The 17,761-nt window shown below is 45.7% G+C and overlaps 1 protein-coding gene across 3 annotated transcripts in view; it reads left to right on the top strand.

Moving 5' to 3' along the window:
- Nucleotides 1–382: 382 nt before the first annotated feature.
- The window catches only part of PDLIM1 (PDZ and LIM domain 1), a 47,033-nt gene continuing 29,654 nt past the window's right edge, over nucleotides 383–17,761 (top strand). The window contains exons 1-2 of one of the 3 annotated variants that reach the window (XM_038578241.1): nucleotides 383–567; nucleotides 17,123–17,274. In XM_038578241.1, the coding sequence (XP_038434169.1) occupies nucleotides 472–567; nucleotides 17,123–17,274 (248 nt within the window). In that variant the 5' untranslated portion in view covers nucleotides 383–471. Of the gene's footprint in view, nucleotides 568–906; nucleotides 1,037–8,238; nucleotides 8,330–17,122; nucleotides 17,275–17,761 lie in introns of those variants that run through there. The other 2 variants (XM_038578243.1, XM_038578242.1) reach the window with 2 other exon arrangements.

Raw genomic sequence — 17,761 nt, 5'->3', positions numbered from 1 at the left:
GCCCTGACTGCTACATCGCATCAAATGAGACCATTCCAAAGTACCTTTTAAACATCGTTGCCCCTTACAGGCAGCAAACGTGAAAATGCACTGGCCTCAGGGGGTCGCGCTGGCACGGCACTTCCCGGCTCCCTCCGGAGAGCGCCGAGCCGGGCCGGCGGGCTGTCCCCTAGCACCCGCGGCGGCGGCGGGGAGGGGAGCGGAGGGGCGGCCGGGGGGGCGCCTGGGGCCGGGCCGCGGCGAACCCAGGACCCCCCACCCCACCCCGCCCCGCCCCGCCCCGGGCGCGCCGGCTGCGGGAGGGCGGGAGGGCGGGCGGGGCGGCCGAGGCGGAGCCGCCCCCGCCCCCGCGCTCCCTCCTCCCGCCCGCCCAGGCTCCCCGGGCCCGCGCCGCGCGCTCCTGGTCCGACCGCTGCCGGGGAGCCCAGCGCAGCGCGTCCTGCCGCGTCGGTTCCCGCGGGTCGCCGCGCCATGGCCACCCAGCAGATCGTGCTCCAGGGCCCGGGGCCGTGGGGCTTCCGCCTCGTGGGGGGCAAAGACTTCGAACAACCCCTGGCCGTTTCCCGGGTAAGGGCGAGCGGGGCGCGCAGGGCGCGGGGCGCACCGGGCTGGGCGGCGGCGCGCGGGGGCGGCGGGGAGGCCGGGCGGAGGCGGCGGCGGCGCGCGTCCAGGTGCGCCTCGGCCCGAGCCCGCTCCCCGCTCCCCGCTCCCCGCTCCCCGCTCCCCGCCGCTGCGCTCGTTGGTTCGCCCCGGAAGCGCGGCCCGGGCTGTGGACGCGCCTCGTCAGCCGCGGGGCAGGAGGGTCCCCGCAGACCCCGCGCCCCCCTACCCGCCGCGCTTCTCCGCGAGTCGCCCGGTGGCGCGGGGCGGACTGGAAGCGGCTGGACAGCCCCGAAGCGGGTGGAGTGGGCGGGAAGGGGCCCGGGCAGGTGGTGAATTCCCGAAACCACTGGTAAACGCTTAGCTCGCTCTGTGGCCAGATCTCACCTCCCTCATAGGTTTTGCAGAAAAGCCCAGATTTTTGAGACCAGCTCAGGTAAGCGCTCGGGCATTCCCTTCCTCCCGGGGAGGTGGCCGCGCCGCGTTCTGCCCGGCGTTCCCGGGTCGCAAGCGGAGAGCCGCCGTTCCCCGGAATACTGCGTGGGGAGGGGCTCCTACCCTGCCGCCCGAGGGGACCAGGGGACGGGTACCTGAAAACTTTTTTGGCCGGGCCCCCTTGCTTTGGGAGGGCCCAGGTTCCATCTGAGACCACCAGGCCCATTACCCCCCTCCATAAAGCAGAAACCCCAGGGAGACTCAGACTCAGGGTTTGGAGGCCCAGGCTTTGGTCACCTGGGCTGGACTAACTGTGCTGTCCAGGTGGGGTTGCCCTAATCACTGCCTGCGCCTACAAAGTGGCCAATAAATACTTTCCGACCTAAAGAAGAAGGACAGCAAAAAGCATTCTGTGGTGTTCACGCCCTGCCTAGAAGCCTCCTGTTCCATTCTTGGGGCCATCTGCTTGGTGAAGCTGACCCTAAACTTGCCTCCTCCGCTATCTGAACATCTCTTTATTCTTAGTAGGGAGGATGGAGTGGGAAGGGGAAGATCCCTGTGGGGTTTTGTTTTGTTTTCTTTTTTGTTTTTTTGCTTGAATCCCTGCCTCCAGTAGCTGAGGGAATATGGTGGGGGGTGCAGGAGGCAAAGACTTGGCTTCCCTGCCAGCCACAGTCCTGGCCACATTTCCTTCCAAGTGGGTCTAGCCCAGTAAGCAGGTCTTCTCTGACCATCCCATCCCCTAAGGGGCAGATGCCTGGGTTCTTAGGCCGTATTCCGCATCTCTTCCACCTGCTGTCCTGAGGAGACTTCTTTGATAATCCTTGCAGGTACATGCTGTCTGCTCAGCCACCAGGCGAATTACTCAAGCGTAGATACTGTGCCTTCCCCTTATCTAGACCCACCCCCTGCCCCCCAAGCCTGGCATAGAGCTGAACCTGGCAGTCCCCAGTAAACGCTGGCAGGCTTATTAATAAGTGTTGTCCAGGGAAGGCACATTTAAACTTGCTTACCTCATAGTCCATTTGTCCTTGCTCTTTGTGTCTATAATTAACCTGTCAGCCCTTTCCACTTCTGAATTTATATAGGACACGAAACCCTTTCTTAAGAGGAGGAGGATAGATTGCCAATCTGTTAAAAGGGCAGTTACCGCCTATCTTTTTAAGTGCTTTAAAAAGTCAGTGCGAGTGGCACTGTGCAATGGCGTGGAAAGCACAGCACTGAATTCATTGGTTTGTACCTTCATGTATTTCTTCATTTCTTTATGAGCACATGTTTAATGAGCATATACTGTGCAAAGCCAGGGGAGGGGTCCCCAGATATGAGAGGACACAGCTCCATTTTCAAGGTGTTCATGGGGAAGTGAGGGAAGCTAATCTTTATAATGCCCTTGGCAGTTGCTTTAATTAAAAAGTGAAAGTGACTCAGTGGAGGTGACACTCGTGCTCAAGGTAATTCACTTGTTTTTTCATCTCATTATTTCCACACGGAAGGAATGTGTGCCTCCTCACCTCTTGGGGACAGGAACGTTGTCATAGAGGGGCCTGTGGTGGTCGTCGGGATCTGATGGTGGTCTGCTTTCTGCTGCTTACTTGAGCCGTAGCTGGATGTGAGCATTCTACTAGCTGAGGCTTCCCCCCGTCCTAGGTCTCTGAAATGGGGATGACCCCAACCACTGGCTGTGAGTTAAACAAGATGAAAGTGCGTTGTTGTTGTTGTTGTTGTTGTTTGATGAAAGTGCTTTGGAAGCAACGGACAGGAGTGAGGAGGTGTGAGCAGTGACAAAGAGGTACACACACCTTTTGGTTGGTAGGTGTGCTACACTTATCATTGTGGGCAGATACACTTTGTTAGTATGGTATTATGTGTGTAGCCTGTGAGTCTCCACACCAAAGCAAATGCTAAAATTAGGGGAGGAAAGGAGTGCCTTTCATTTAGGTAACAATGTTTGCTTTCTCTTGCATGAATTATTCTGGTTCTGGCTCCAATCTTCTGTTAAACTGCTAAAGCTCCTGAATGTAACTGTAATCTTGTGTGTACTTGAGATTGTTTTCTTTTTCTTTTTTGAAATAAAAAAGTCATAAAATATAGCTGCATGGCAAACACTTGTAAATACCTGTATAATCTTCCACCCAGATCAAGAAATAGAACGTTGCCAGCACCCCAATAAGAAATAGAACAAGCACACCAGACATAATCCGATCCTGACTTACGGTAACCAACTTTCTTGTTTTTCTTTATAGTTTTACCACCTAAATATGCATCCTGAACACCATAGCTTAATTTTGACCTGTTTCTGAGCAGAATCCTATGGAGCATATGCTGTGTTTGTGAGAAGAGCTGCTTTCACTCATTGTTTTCATGTGTGCTATTGTGATAAGCTTAAAATTTCGATCCAGGTTTTCAACTTTAAATGGACATGAGCCAACTTTCTTCCTTTTCCCAGTTTTTCACTTGGGGCCCCTACCTTGGATTCCCTGATGATCGAGCCACACATTGTTTCTGTCCCCTGAGATTTTTTTTCTGTCGCTTCTTGCTCCAGATCTACAGTTGTCCATCTCCTTGAGGTTGTGTGTGGGTTTTTTTTTTTTTTTCCCCATATCAATTTCTTATTTCCTCTAGTTGCTTTCAAGGGAAGCCTTCAGAGAATCCACACCCAGGCCAAAATTGCTGCTCAGTTTATGTTGACTGTTTTTCTCTCTCGGCAACTGACAAAAGACAGGAAGGGGTGGGGCCAGAGATAAGGGGGTGCTCTTCGAGGGAGGAGCTGTCATTTGCCTCTTGAGTAAGCCTTTGCTAAGAGCAGTGTGGTTTTATGGGGGAATGCCTTACCCTTTGTTCTGGCATCCTAAGGGAAGCTCAATAATGGACACTTTGTAGCCAGAGGGTCTTTTCAGATTTTTAAGAGTGTTATTTTCATACTCAAGTAGACTTATGTCCTAAAGGTGGAAAGAGCGGGGCTTGTGTGTCAAATTGTGAAAGGCAAGACACGTCCATAAAGGCGGATTATGTATTAATAGCCCTTGCCCTGCACTTTTTCACCTGGGAAATATTAGCTGCTCCCGCTGATTGTGGTTGATCTATGAACAGAGGAGGAAGAGGGTCAATCAAAGGGAATAGCCCTTAAGTGCTTCCAAAGAATTTTTTTTTTTTTCAGTAATCTCTATGCCAAATGTAGTGGGTGCCCCTGGAATAGCACTTAAGTGAATACTTGAGCCTGCTGGCATGACATCCACCAAGCTGTGTTGGGACTTTGTGGACAAATACTCTCCTCTTACCCCACCTCCCAGATGTCAGGGTTTGTCTTTGAGGAGAGGGGAGAAAAATGGCTCTCCGGTATTATAGCAAGGCAGATGACCAAGAGGAGATTATCACCTAACTGCTGAGGTCACACTCTCCTCAGCTGATCAGGACTTGGGAGAGCACCGAACAGTTACTCTTGCGCACGGGGCAGGCTGGGACTGGCTTCCAAGTTGTGCTCATTGCCTACACCATCTCCTTACTCCTGGAGAGGAAAAGAGGGGAAGCTCGGTGCCCATAGGTTAGGAAATTTGCTTGAATTTACATAATTTTTCATTGACTGAACTACTTCCTTATAAAGGAAAGGGTAGAAATTGATTAAAAATGAGCAAAAGCAGCTATGTCAGAAAATTATTTTTTTTTAAAGATTTTTATTTATTTATTCATGAGACACACAGAGAGAGAGAGAGGCAGAGACACAGGCAGAGGGAGAAGCAGGCTCCACGCAGGGAGCCCGATGTGGGACTTGATCCTGGGACTCCAGGATCACACCCTGGGCCGAAGGCAGGCGCTAAACCGCTGAGCCACACAGGGATCCCCAGAAAATTAATTTTTAAAGGATGATTTGACTTCGGTGTGTCTCAGAGGAAAGCCTGGGGAAGCTGCCAGAACATCTGTAGGGTGCCTGGTAACGTGTCCAGGGCCAGGAGTCAAGCTGAGCTCCAGTCCAGTCCTAAGCACCACACCGGGTGACCCTGGGCAAGTCGCACACCTTCTTTAGGGGTCAGTTCTCTGTAAAGATAAAATAATAAACAAGCCCACTGGTTTTTACCCTTTGCATATGCGGGCTGATTCTTGTTAAAAAAATGTTCCAGCATATGGCATTGGTTGTGCCTTCAACTATTAAGAAGTTGATTAAGAAAACGTATTATGAATTCAGGAATGTTTTCAGATGGATTTACCTTACGTTACTCATCTGTGAATATCCGTGTTAAGATGACTCTTGTATTATGGGTGCCTGGGTGGCTCAGTCGGTTAAGTGTCTGCTTAGGCTCAGGTCATGATCCCAGGGTCCTGGGATTGAGTCCTGCATTGAGCTCCTTGCTCAGTGGGAGTCTGCTTCTGACACTCCCCCTCCTAGTGCTCACTCTCTCTGTCAAATAAGCAAAATCTTAAGAAAAAAAAAAAAAAAGATTCTCATGTTAATCACAAGAGTCTTGATTTATACTTGATTGTGTGAGAAATATTTTTTGACCAGCTTGTGATAATGACCATAGTTAAAATGGTCATAGTTAAAATATAGGACTTTTTATATGCCAGGCACTGTTCTGTGTGCTCAGTATATTCCCTTAGTGATCTTTACACATATCTTATGAAGCAGATATAATTATTAAGATACCCATTTTGCAGATGAGGAAACTGAAGGATGCAAGTGTTCAGTACTAGGCCTGCTTCATACAGTAGTAGGTGATGGAGCTGGAATTGGCTGACTGGTCTGGCTTCAAAACCCATGGCTTTAATCTCTATTTCATAATATTCTTTCTTTCTCTTTCTTTCTTTCTTTCTTTCTTTCTTTCTTTCTTTCTTTCTTTTCTTTCTTTTCTTTCTTTTCTTTCTTTCTTTTCTTTCTTTCTTTTCTTTCTTTTCTTTCTTTCTTCCTTTCTTCCTTTCTTCCTTTCTTCCTTTCTTCCTTTCTTCCTTTCTTTCCTTTCTTTCTTTTCTTTCTTTCTCTTTCTTTCTTTATTAAGATTTTACTCATTTATTCATGAGAGACAGAGGCCGAGACACAGGGGGAGAAGCAGGTTCCTCACAGGGAGCCTGATGCGGGACTCGATCCCAGACTCCGGGATCATGCCCTGAGCCAAAGGCAGATGGTTAACCGCTGAGCCACCCAGGTTATCCCCGTAATAACCATTTTATTAGCGGCTAACATTTCTTGAATGCTCTCCCTGTGCTATGTGTGCACTCGCATTGTCTTCTGTGCTCCTCACAACCCATGACACAGATACACAGGGCAATCAGTAAATTGCCAAGCTGGGATTTGAAGTGAGACAGACTGGATCCCAGGCCAGCTTTAACCACTATATTCTGCCTCTTGACAACCCATAACTGTTGGTATTTCATTGGTGATATCTTGGCACACAGCTCTGCTCCAAGAAGTGCTAATGATGGTGCAGGTATAATATGAGAGGTAGAGAGGACTCTCTTGGGCTCCTCACCCCAGAGCCTGCTGTACCCATGAGGGTTAGCTGTGGTGGCCTTCCACCTGCTTTGTGGCCTCAGTCCTGGGGCTCCTGGAGCTCAGAGCATCTCAGAGAGTACCTCTGCTCCCCAATCCCCTGAAAAGCCAGAAGCCATTGCCTCACCTGCGAGAATTGACAGTCCAGCTGTGGGATTCCATGCCCACGTGGACAGTGGAGAACAGAAGTGCAGAGGATTGGAAGGATTAGAGAGAAGGCTGCCAGGGTGGGTAAGAGGGGATTTGGGGACAATTTTTGTGTCAAATGAAGATGACTAGGGATAGACAGATCCAGCCTGCCCAGCCAGTGGGCCTGGAAAGTTTCAGCCAAGCCAAAGTCAGAATGAAATATACCATGAACCCCTAAGGGAAAAGAAGGTAATTTCTGTATGGCACTTAGCACCCTGTGTGATTGTTGATATTGTTGTTAGCCTTATCGTGGGTGAGCTGGAACACTCCTCTGTACTGAGGCCTGCAGTGTACTTTCATGGGTGTTGTACACCGCCTTCTTGGTAAATGCGATAAACATTAAAAATGATTTCCTGAAGAACTCTAGTCTTGAAGGAGCCCGCGTACTTGACCATGGACTCAGGACCTAGTTCTTACAGATATAACTGCTCATATACCACATGAGATGATAAGGACATAGATATGACGTATAGAAGATAAAGATGTCTGAAAGGTAATCAGATGGATCAAATTCAGATGGTGCTACAATGATTTATATCCATTTCTTTTTTAAACAAATTATAAAAGATACTCATGCTCCTAAAGCTGAACATACCCATGCCCTAGGACCAACAATTCTGCTAAATACTCCATAGAAATGTGTCCACATGGGCACCAAAAGACATGGCAAGAATTTCCAAACCAGCACTATTCACAGTAGCCCCAAACTCAAATAATTTCAGTGTCTAACAACAGTAGAAGGGAAAAATAAATGGTAGTATAGTTATAGGGTATAAGACACCAACAGCAATTGCAGGAATTGCAACCATGCACAATGTCATGAATGAGACAGACACTGTGTTGAAAGAGGTCAAACATAAAAGGGTACATATTATGTGATTCCACTTGCATAAAATGAAACTGGCAAAATTAACCCATGTGTTAGAAGTCAGGGTCAGAGGTTAGTGAAGGGAAGAAAGCAGGAGGGGGCTTCGGAAGTTCAGTTTTTTTGCTTTTTTTTTTTTTTTTTCTTAAGATTTTATGTATTTATTCATGAGAGACACACAGAGGCAGAGACACAGGGAGAGGGAGAAGCAGGTTCCTGTGGGGAGCCTGATGCGGGACTTGATTCCAGGACCCTGAGGTCATGACCTGAGCTGAAGACAGACACCCAACTGACTGAACCACCCAGGCGCCCCTGTTTTGTACTTTCTGCCTTATTTTTACTGAAGCAAATCAAGAGTTAAAGATCTCTTGATGTCTTGGAGAAATGCAATCTCAGAATCAGCTTGCTCCGGGTTCAGATACTGTCTTGTCCATTTCTTAGCTCTGTGTTAGCACCCTCCCTTGTACGGTGGGGATAATAGTACTTGTTTTCAAAGGCTGTGGTGAGGACTAAGATGACGTATACGGAGAGCCTAGTGCTGTGGCTAACATCTAGAAGGCATCAGGATACAGTGGTATTATTAAAAAAAAACACCAGTGGCGATCTGTGCATTGAGTGCTTATTACATGCCAGACACTGTTCTAAATTCTTGACACCTATGATGTCACTTAATCCTCCCAACAACCTAATGGGGTTGATTCTAATTATGAATTTCATTTGATAAATGAAGAAACTGAAGTATAGAGTGCAACTTGCCCAAGGTTATGTGTTTGGTCAATGGTTGGGCTTTGGGTTATGGGTGCTAATTATTGGAGCAATTTAAAAACATGGGGTGGGGCACCTGGCTGACTTAGTTGGTAGAGCATGTGACTCGTGATCTCAGGGTTGTGAGTTTGAGTCCTATGTTGGGTATAGAGATTACTTAAAAATCTTAATAAATAAAAAACACATGGGTTCATAAGGGCTTGTTTTAGAGATTTGGTGATTTCTTGACAAATTAGGGTGTTCCATTTTTTTTAAAGTCATTTTTAATTATATTCCTACCTAAGAAATGATGTTTGATCTTTCAGACTAGGACAGCAGTCACTCTCAACTGCCACCATTCCTTAGTATGAGTAGCTTCCTTTTACAGTGAGCTTCAGCAGGACTAAGGCACAGCTCATCTACAGGCACCTGATCCCTACTCTGTTACCCCTTTTTTTTTTGTTAATTAAATGGTTATAGAGTAACCAAGACTGTTTTGAAACATTCTTGGGGATTTTCAGGGGAACTTGTATAAACTTATACAGCTTCTGTGGCTATAATGTAGCTTCAAAGTCGGTGCCATAGCCTGGGCCCACAAACAAATTGAGCCAGAAGTCTGACTCAGGAGAGTTCAAATTCCATATCTAAATGGCATACTGCAGGGTTGGGTGCTGTGCTGTTGGCCAGCTCAGAATCTTTTAAATTTCTAAAAGAAATTTAGAAATTTATCTTCTACTTTGATACAGTCATTAAATCAATGGAGGTTGACCTTAAAGACACATGGCACTGAGATTGAATTTGAATTCCAATTTTCCTTATACCAGTCTTGTTTTATATAATGGTGAATTGTAGCAGTATTTATACTATTGCACCTAAGAGGAATTTAAGGTGATTTACAACACGTATTTACAATATTTCAACACAAAAACACACATAATAATATTTTTTAAAAGTTGGAACATAATAAAGGAAAGAAATGTGCCAGGACCTTTAAATCAGGTGGTTTCTGTAATTGCATGTTGAGCTGTTAGGTTCTAACCAAGGCAAAATAGCAACCATGTTGAGTGATTCAACATCTGGAATGAAATTGCTTTTTACACTTTGAAGTTTCTTTTTTTTTTTTTTAATTTTATTTATTTATTCATGAGAGACACAGAGAGAGAGGCAGAGACACAGGCAGAGGGAGAAGCAGGCCCCATGCAGGGACCCTGACGTGGGACTCGATCCAAGGTCTCTAGGATCACGCCCTGGACTGAAGGCAGAGCTAAACCACTGAGCCACTGGGGCTGCCCTACTTTGCAGTTTCTATATCACCTTCAAGGATATTGATCATATATATACACATGTGCATATATATATACACACACATGTATGTGTATGGGGCCATATACATACAACATATATATGTATATATAGGGGGCATATACACATAATATACATATATATTCATATATATATATATGTCAGCCCCTATCATATTGTTCACACACACACACACACACATACACACACATATATATATATACTTTTTTTTTTTACTCTATTTTAGTAAGATACAGAAATACTATTCTAATGTTTCTTTCAAGGGCCTTCTACATCACTTAATAGGAGTGTAAGCCCTTGAGGTTGTTTCTGGAGGAGCTAAGATTTTAGAGTCTAAGTATTTTTATCTTACAACTTCATTCAGGGAGAGAGCTTCAGGGTAGTCACCATCCTTCTGAATGTTTCCAAACCTGGAGAGCTTCAGCATTTTCTGGGAAGCTTTACAAAATAGATAGGTTCCTGGCATCTGTGTAGAACCTCTTCAGCAGATTTGAGGTGGGATGGAGAGATCTATTTATATTTTTAAAAACTCCAGGGGATCTGATGACTGACCCGCTTGGGAACAGTTGCTTCATCCTTGCAAATATCAGAGTTCTCCTGAATTACTGGTGAGTTGGGTCCATTTCTAGCTTGAAGTGTAGAGGCCAATTCCAAGGGGGCAAGGTTAACAGTGTCCTGTGAACATTCAGGAAGTTGCCCTATATTCCTGTCCACGGGTAAAAACCTGAATAGAGATAATTTTTCCCTTAGGGAAAAAAGGCTCTGCACAAAACTGTTTAAACTATTTGACAAATAGTTGGCTAAAATCCCCTCTCTGTCAAAAGGGCCTATAATTCAGTTTATCATCCAGACTGGAAGATTGGTAAAAGTGAAATGGGGTGCCTTTCATAATGAAGCTGGGAAAATAGGTTAGTGTCCTGGGCATACCAGGATATCTCATGGTCCTAGTTATAAAACATTTCTCCATTTAATTTTGCTTTACATAATTTTAAAACTAAGCCAGTGGTCACAGGGACATTTGCATGAAGGGGTCAGAAAGCAATACAAATGAGTTTTGGCTGGAGGGTGAGGTCATAAGAAAATTAAATTAATAGCTGCAGGAGTGGTTAGTGGTTTCTGTAATTGCACACTACATCCAGCTGTGAATTTTCTGATGATCAATGCCAACTGGTCCAACGTTCCCGTTCCCGTACTGTCAGGGGCAGTACAATGTGGTGGGGACTGTGCTAAATGAAGAGCCTATGCCTTACCTAAGAGGGCAGAGGCTCCTCAGCCTGTGCTGATTATTTGGGTGCAGAATTGCCTGATTTTTCACAAGAAGCTGAGAACGTAGGGGTTTCAGTGAAATTTACCAATATGTAAATATTGGCAAGTTTTCCATTGTTTGTCAAAGTACAATCTTGCAGAGTCCTTACAGCCTCATCCCTTCTCTCCCTTTACTTCCTGTGTTTTATCCACACAGGGCACACTATTCCCCACATCCTCTAGTGCCTTTACACGGTTTTAAGCAACACCTTCTCTTGGGAGTCTTCCCTGATTCTATCTTTAGGTTCCCACAGCCTCTTGCTTTTGCCATCACAGCACTTACCAGCCATGGTACATGCCTGTCTCCCCTAGGAGATTGTGCACACCTTGATGGTAGGCACCATCCTTTTCAGGCCTTTGTTTCAGTGCCTTGTGTGGTTCCCAGAATCTATAAACAGTAGCTTGTGTTTCTAGAGCTTGACATTGTACTCTGCCTGAATCATTTCATGTAATCCTCCTAACAGCCTTCCGATGCCAGGACTGTTATCACTCCTGTTTCCTAGATGAGAAGAGGTGAAACATCCTGCCCAGGGACACTTAGCTCACAACTGGCAGAGACAGGACTCGAACCCTGGCCGTCTGTCTCCAGAAGCCACATCTTTTTTAAAATAATTTTTTAAAATTTTTATTTATTCATAAGAGACACCGAGAGAGAGAGGCAGAGACACAGGCAGAGGGAGAAGCGGGCTCCATGCAGGGAGCCCGACGTGGGACTCAATCCCAGGACTCTAGGATCAAACCCCGGGCTGCAGGTGGCGCTAAACTGCTGAGCCGCCCGGGCTGCCCCAGAAGCCACATCTTAATCAACAAGCTACATTCTCTTTCAGAATGTACTTAAGGAATGGCTGGTGAATGAAAGAACAAGAAAGAGAAAATGAGGAAGAACAAGAAAGAACAGAGGAGGGATAAAATAGAAACCTGCCGTTATCACAGAGGAGCAAGAGTATCGGTTCACTTATGGCCAGAGGGTATGCAGTACATTCAGTTCTACAGTACAGGGTGGTTGTCCAGGTTGGCCACTGAGCAAAGTGTCTGCCTTGGGGGCCTGGAAGGGCGAGAGAGACCTGAGTCAATTCTGCAGAAAATGGCAGGTTGTTCGTTAGTGGAAATTATCATGCCTAAACCCATTTTTTCTCACGCAGCAAGAGTTATGTTGTATGGTCTCTGGGGAATAGAGCCAAACGAGAGAGTTTTCAAGGATGTTCATTGATCTAATGGATCTATTTCTTTGGAGGGACATCCAGAACTGAAGCTGGCTCCATTATGAGCTGGTTCTAATGGCACTTGACGGTCGGGAGGACATTAAACCAGACAGTGTGGGATCCTGGGTTAAGTGGATGGAGCCCCCCAGCTGTGTAGCCTCATGCAGAGGGCTTTAATCTCTGCTGCTTCACTGCCTCATCTGTAATGATACAGGCCCTCGCCAGCACCGTGTGAGGAGTGGTAAGTGAAGCCTCGCCTTTAAATACTTAAACTGTGCCTGGCACGTAAGAAGCACTTTGTAACTGACAGCCGTGATTATGATTGATTATGATTATAACAGTTATATGTCATGAGGCTCAGAGCCCACTGTTCAGGATAGGGACTAACCAGTGTTGGAGAACCAGGGCTCTTCTCTTTCTTAGAGACCCTTCCAGGGTTGTGTTCTGATTTGGGTATTTTAGTAGGGTGGGGTTACTGGGCCCCGCCCTGTAGAGGCCAGTTGAGATGATTGTCCTGCTATGCGGAAACACCTAGCCAGCGGCAGGGGGTTGTGACGCCAGTTCCTCCAGTGGAAGGCCACAGCAGAGGAGACAGAGGTGTGGCTTTAAATTTGGATTTCTCTTTGGCTCTGTCAGTTAGATTGGGAGCATCTGCTTGGTAAACAGAAAGGGAAAGGGATTTGGAATGAGGGCATGTGGTTTCAAGTTCAGGCTCAAGTCTTTAGCTGTGAGCACTTGAACCAGTCACAGCTTCTCTGAATCTGTTTCCTTATCTGTGAAGTTATCTTATATGTTGGTGGTAAGGTCATCAAAATGAGATTGTATGGAAAAGAGCTTTAGGATTGTTTAAATTCATTTTTTCCCCCAATAGTAGATGGCTCAGAGAATGTGAACTTCATCTGTTTCTGTGTCATTCCATTTGAGTCCCAGCTGATGATATTGTCTTGTAACTTTCTGAGACTAACTTTGACTTCCCATCCTTTTGTCAAGAAAGAAAGAAAGGAAGGAAGGAAGGAAGGAAGGAAGGAAGGAAGGAAGGAAGGAAGGAAGGAAGGAAGGAAGGAAGGAAGGAAGAAAAAGAAAAGGAAGGAAGAAAGAAAAGAAAGAAAGAAAGAAAAAATCAGACCAAAAAATGGGATGGCCAGGCTTCGGTTACTCCAGCTTGGGACTCTTAAGGCTGGTTCTAGCTTGTCTAGGACATGTCAGGATGATGTACTTAACAGAATTGCGTCTCACACAAGACAGTTTGAATCAATGCTGGAAATTTCAGAGTTCTTAGCAGCTGAGCATATGAAAGGAAAAGAAACTTCTATTTTTATTTTTTCAAGCTTTTCCCTCCCCCACTACCCTTGTCTCATCATTTTAGTTTTGTGGGTGGTCACCTTCCAGGATAGTGATGTTGAGGGAAATGATTATTTGATTCCTTTTGAAATAGTCATTCCTGAAAGAGTATAATGAAGCAGCATGATAATATATTTAACAACACTAGATATTTTAGATTCAGTCATTCATTGGACAAATATTTATTGAGCATCTACTATCGATAACACAGTGCAAAGGGCAAAGTCCTGCCCTCCCACACCGTACTGTTTAGTAAATGGGCCCTGAGACATTAAATAAATAAACCCACAAAATAGATTTGTAAACATAATGTGACAAGTGTCATGAAGAAGAACAGTGTGTTAAAAGGAAGGCGAGGATCTACCTTGGATTGGAGGTCAGGAAAGGCCTGAGAATGGTCATTTACATGTGACCTGGAGGAAGAGTCAAGGTTAATGAGGCAGAAGTTATAGTAGGTGCTAAGACCCTGCAGTGGGAAAGAACTATGGAGGGCTATAGCTAGAGCTTTGTTAGAGGATGGGGAGGATGGTGGCATGAGGAAGGTGAGGAAGGAAGCATGGGCTTGTTAATGATTTTGGATTTTATCCTAAGGGGACTTTTTAATGCTATTAGATTTCATACTAATCGATTTCACACTATTAGATTTCATGATAGATGGATTCCATCAGGCTGCTGTCTCCGGAGACAGAATTTGCCAACAGAATTATTAAAGTCCCAGAGTAATGCTTCAAGGTCTTTTTAAAATTTTATTTATTTATATTTTATTTTATTATTATTTTTTTAAATAATTTTTTTAATTTTTATTTATTTATGATAGGCACACAGTGAGAGAGAGAGAGGCAGAGACATAGGCAGAGGGAGAAGCAGGCTCCATGCACCGGGAGCCCGACGTGGGATTTGATCCCGGGTCTCCAGGATCGCGCCCTGGGCCAAAGGCAGGCGCTAAACCGCTGCGCCACCCAGGGATCCCTATATTTTATTTTTTAAGTAAAGCTCTACGCCCAACATGGGGCTTGAACTCATGACCTTGAGATCAGGGCTTGCATGCTCTACCAACTGAGCCAGCCAGGTGCCCCATCTAGGACCATTTTTAAAACAAGAGGGTATATATGGTTCTTGATTTTTAAAAAAGTGAAATAAACATGAAGTTGCACCAGATCAGTCTTCTCAGGAAGAGGGGCAGAAAATGAATTTGTTTTCAGGTTCATCCAGGGACCGACTCTGCCATATGGACTTGGGGAGAGCAGCCTGCCCTTGCCTAGATAGAAGAGCTTTTCCCCGTGGCTGGATGAGAAGAATGTCTGAACCTTGGATCAGGGGCTCTTGCTTTTTGTTTATATATTGTGTATTTTAAAGATTTTATTTTTTATTTTATTTTTAAGATTTTATTTATTTGAGGGAAAGAGAGCACAGGAGAGGGAAGGGGCAGAGGGGGAGGGAAAAGCAGACTCCCTGCTGAACATGGAGTCAGACACAAGGCTGGATCCCACGACCCTGGGATCATGACCTGAGCTGAAGGCAGACGCTTAACCAACTGAGCCACCCCAGCGCCTCTTTAAAGATTTCATTTTTAAGTAATCTCTACACCCAACGTGGGGCTTGAACTCACAGCCCTGAGATTAAGAGTCACATGTTCCACCAGCTGAGCCAGCCAGGCACCCCAAGGGCTTTTTGCAAAGACAGATCTCTGGTAAACAGATGATGGGAAAGCCAGAAAGGGAGGTTAGGAGGTCAAGATCTCTGCTCTGGCTTCCACATCCTGCTACATTCCAGAAGAATTTTGCCTGATAAAGTCATAGCATATGTGAACCGGAAGAGACCCCCAAGTATCAAGCCATCCACCCTTTACTTTATGGGGTCAAGGAGCTGGTGGTGGGGGAAGGGGGTATGGACCATGACAGCAGCATCACAGCAGCTGCCTCAGAAGGGGCCAGTCCCTGGAGATACACAGCGCAAAGGGCAGACAAATTTTCAGATTCACAAGGGCTGATTAGAAACCATGGCTGCTGAAAACTGCATCAGATATGGAGGCCTAGGGTGTAAACCTTGTGTTCTAGTTTGGTGCCTCAGGGGGCTTCTTACTCATGGTTCAGCCTTGTGGAGACACTCAGGTGTTCACAAGATCTTCCACAGTTGACTCCAGAGTGGAGGTGGGGGTGGGGTGGGGATAGGCATTGGGTGGGGATGTGGGGGTGTAGGGGCGGGGACTAGGACCCTGTGAGTGCTGGGGGTCTGTATGTGTGTGTTGCCACCATTCTGCACCTGGAGTTCTTGCAGTGCCATCAAGGAAGGTCTTTTTTTTTTTTTTTTTTTTTTTAGATTTTATTTATTCATGAGAGACAGAGAGGCAGAGACATAGGCAGAGGAAGAAGCAGGCTCCCCATGAGGAGCCCTATGCAAGACTCGATCCCAGGATCATGCCCTGAGCTAAAGGCACAGATGCTCAACCCTTGAGCCACCCAGGCATCCCAAGGAAGGTCTTTTAATATCAAAGTCATGGACCAATACTGGGACAATAGTAGTATTTTTAGTATACCTTGGTTTAGAAAATACCTAGTCTCAAAATATTGCTCTGTGGTTAGTACTACTGCAGAATGAGTTTGTGCCTCACTCATTACAATATCCTCTGTAATTCACTTGAAAAATAGCTGCACATCTGTGTGTGAAGCATGATATTTATTCTATCCATGTGTCATGCTCAGCTGGCAGATGGATTTGATGGCTCACTGTAGTAATGGACTGGCTTTCCCCAAGCATTGGTAGCCCATAAATTTGGAATGGCTAGTTTGGAAGATTTGGCCTGCAGAAAACCAGCCACCTATAGGGGATGATCCTAGTCATAATCAACCTCTTGGGTGAGAGGAAATGGACCATATTACCACCTTTTAAAATATTCTTTATCGCTTTTTTTTTTTTAAGGAGGCTGCAGGCCCAGTGTGGAGGTCAACATGGGGCTTAAACTCATGACCCTGAGATCAAGAGTCAAAGGCTCAACTAACTGAGCCATCCAGGCATCCTTCTGTTCCTTTTTTTAATTACAAGAGTAATCCAAGATTATTGTAAAAAACAAAAACATTACAGAAATATATAACTGTGAACAGTTTGCAGTGTTCCAATTTTTTCTGTGCATAAATAATATATTAAGATTTTTCTAGAAATAGGCTGTTGCTGTACATAATGTTCTCTATATGTATGTGTGTCTTTAATGTACTTGGTAACTTATTTTAAGGAAGCAGTGAAGTTCAGCCAGAAGAACTTTGGGTCTGGCTTCAGGGTTGGGTTCTGGCTCTGTAAATATACTAGTTGGATGGCTAGTAATACAGTGATGTACTAGTTGGATGATCCCAAGTACATCACAGATTTTTCTGAGCCTCAGTGTCCTAGTCTCTAATGTATGTGTCCTTTCTTAGAAGGTTGTCCTGAGGATCTGATGACAGGATATATAGACAGGGTATATGGGGCTCTGTGACCCATAATGATGTGGATGTAAAGGGTTGTTATTATTGAAACGTATGATTTCAGCCCTCTTGTTTTTCAAATGCTCTGATCCACATGAGCGAATACTTCACCCAGTAGTGACTTCCTCAGTGGTTTCCTTGGTGGCAAAGAGGCACTAACCTGCTCTTTCGTTTTTTCCAGGTCACTCCCGGAAGCAAGGCTGCGGCAGCTAACTTATGTATCGGAGATGTAATCACAGCCATCGATGGGGAAAATACCAGTGGTATGACACACCTGGAAGCTCAGAACAAAATCAAGGGCTGCACGGACAACATGACCCTCACAGTCACCAGGTGAGGACCATGGAAGTGCTCAGCCACCCGCTGGAGGCTGTGTATGGGCAAGGTTGCCACCCCCAGTCCAGTGCCATGTGTGCCTCGGACAGGCTGGCAGGTCTGTAGGAGTGGAATTTCCTCAGGTTGCTCATTTTCCTCTCACATTTTCCCAGTGCTGCTTCTAGTTGGACCAAGAGTGGGTGTCGTTCTCTAGGAGCTCTGCATTTTCACTTGCTTCAACACAACCAGCCAAAGCTTTGGGGAAGTAAAATCAGTTAAGTATTGTTAGGTGAGGGATGTGTGGGTGGCTCAGCAGTTGAGTGTCTGCCTTTGGCGAAGGACGTGATCCCGGGATCCTGGGATCGAGTCTTGCATCGGGCTCCTTGCTTCTCCTTCTGCCTATGTCTTTGCCTCTCTCTCTCTCTGTGTCTTTCATGAATAAATGAATAAAATCTTTTTTAAAAAGTATTAGCTTAAATAAATGAAAATTTCTTCCTGGAAACCA

Source organism: Canis lupus, chromosome 28, assembly GCF_011100685.1.
Source record: "Canis lupus familiaris isolate Mischka breed German Shepherd chromosome 28, alternate assembly UU_Cfam_GSD_1.0, whole genome shotgun sequence".
NCBI classification, from domain to species: domain Eukaryota; kingdom Metazoa; phylum Chordata; class Mammalia; order Carnivora; family Canidae; genus Canis; species Canis lupus.
This window is presented reverse-complemented; position numbering and strand designations above follow the sequence as displayed.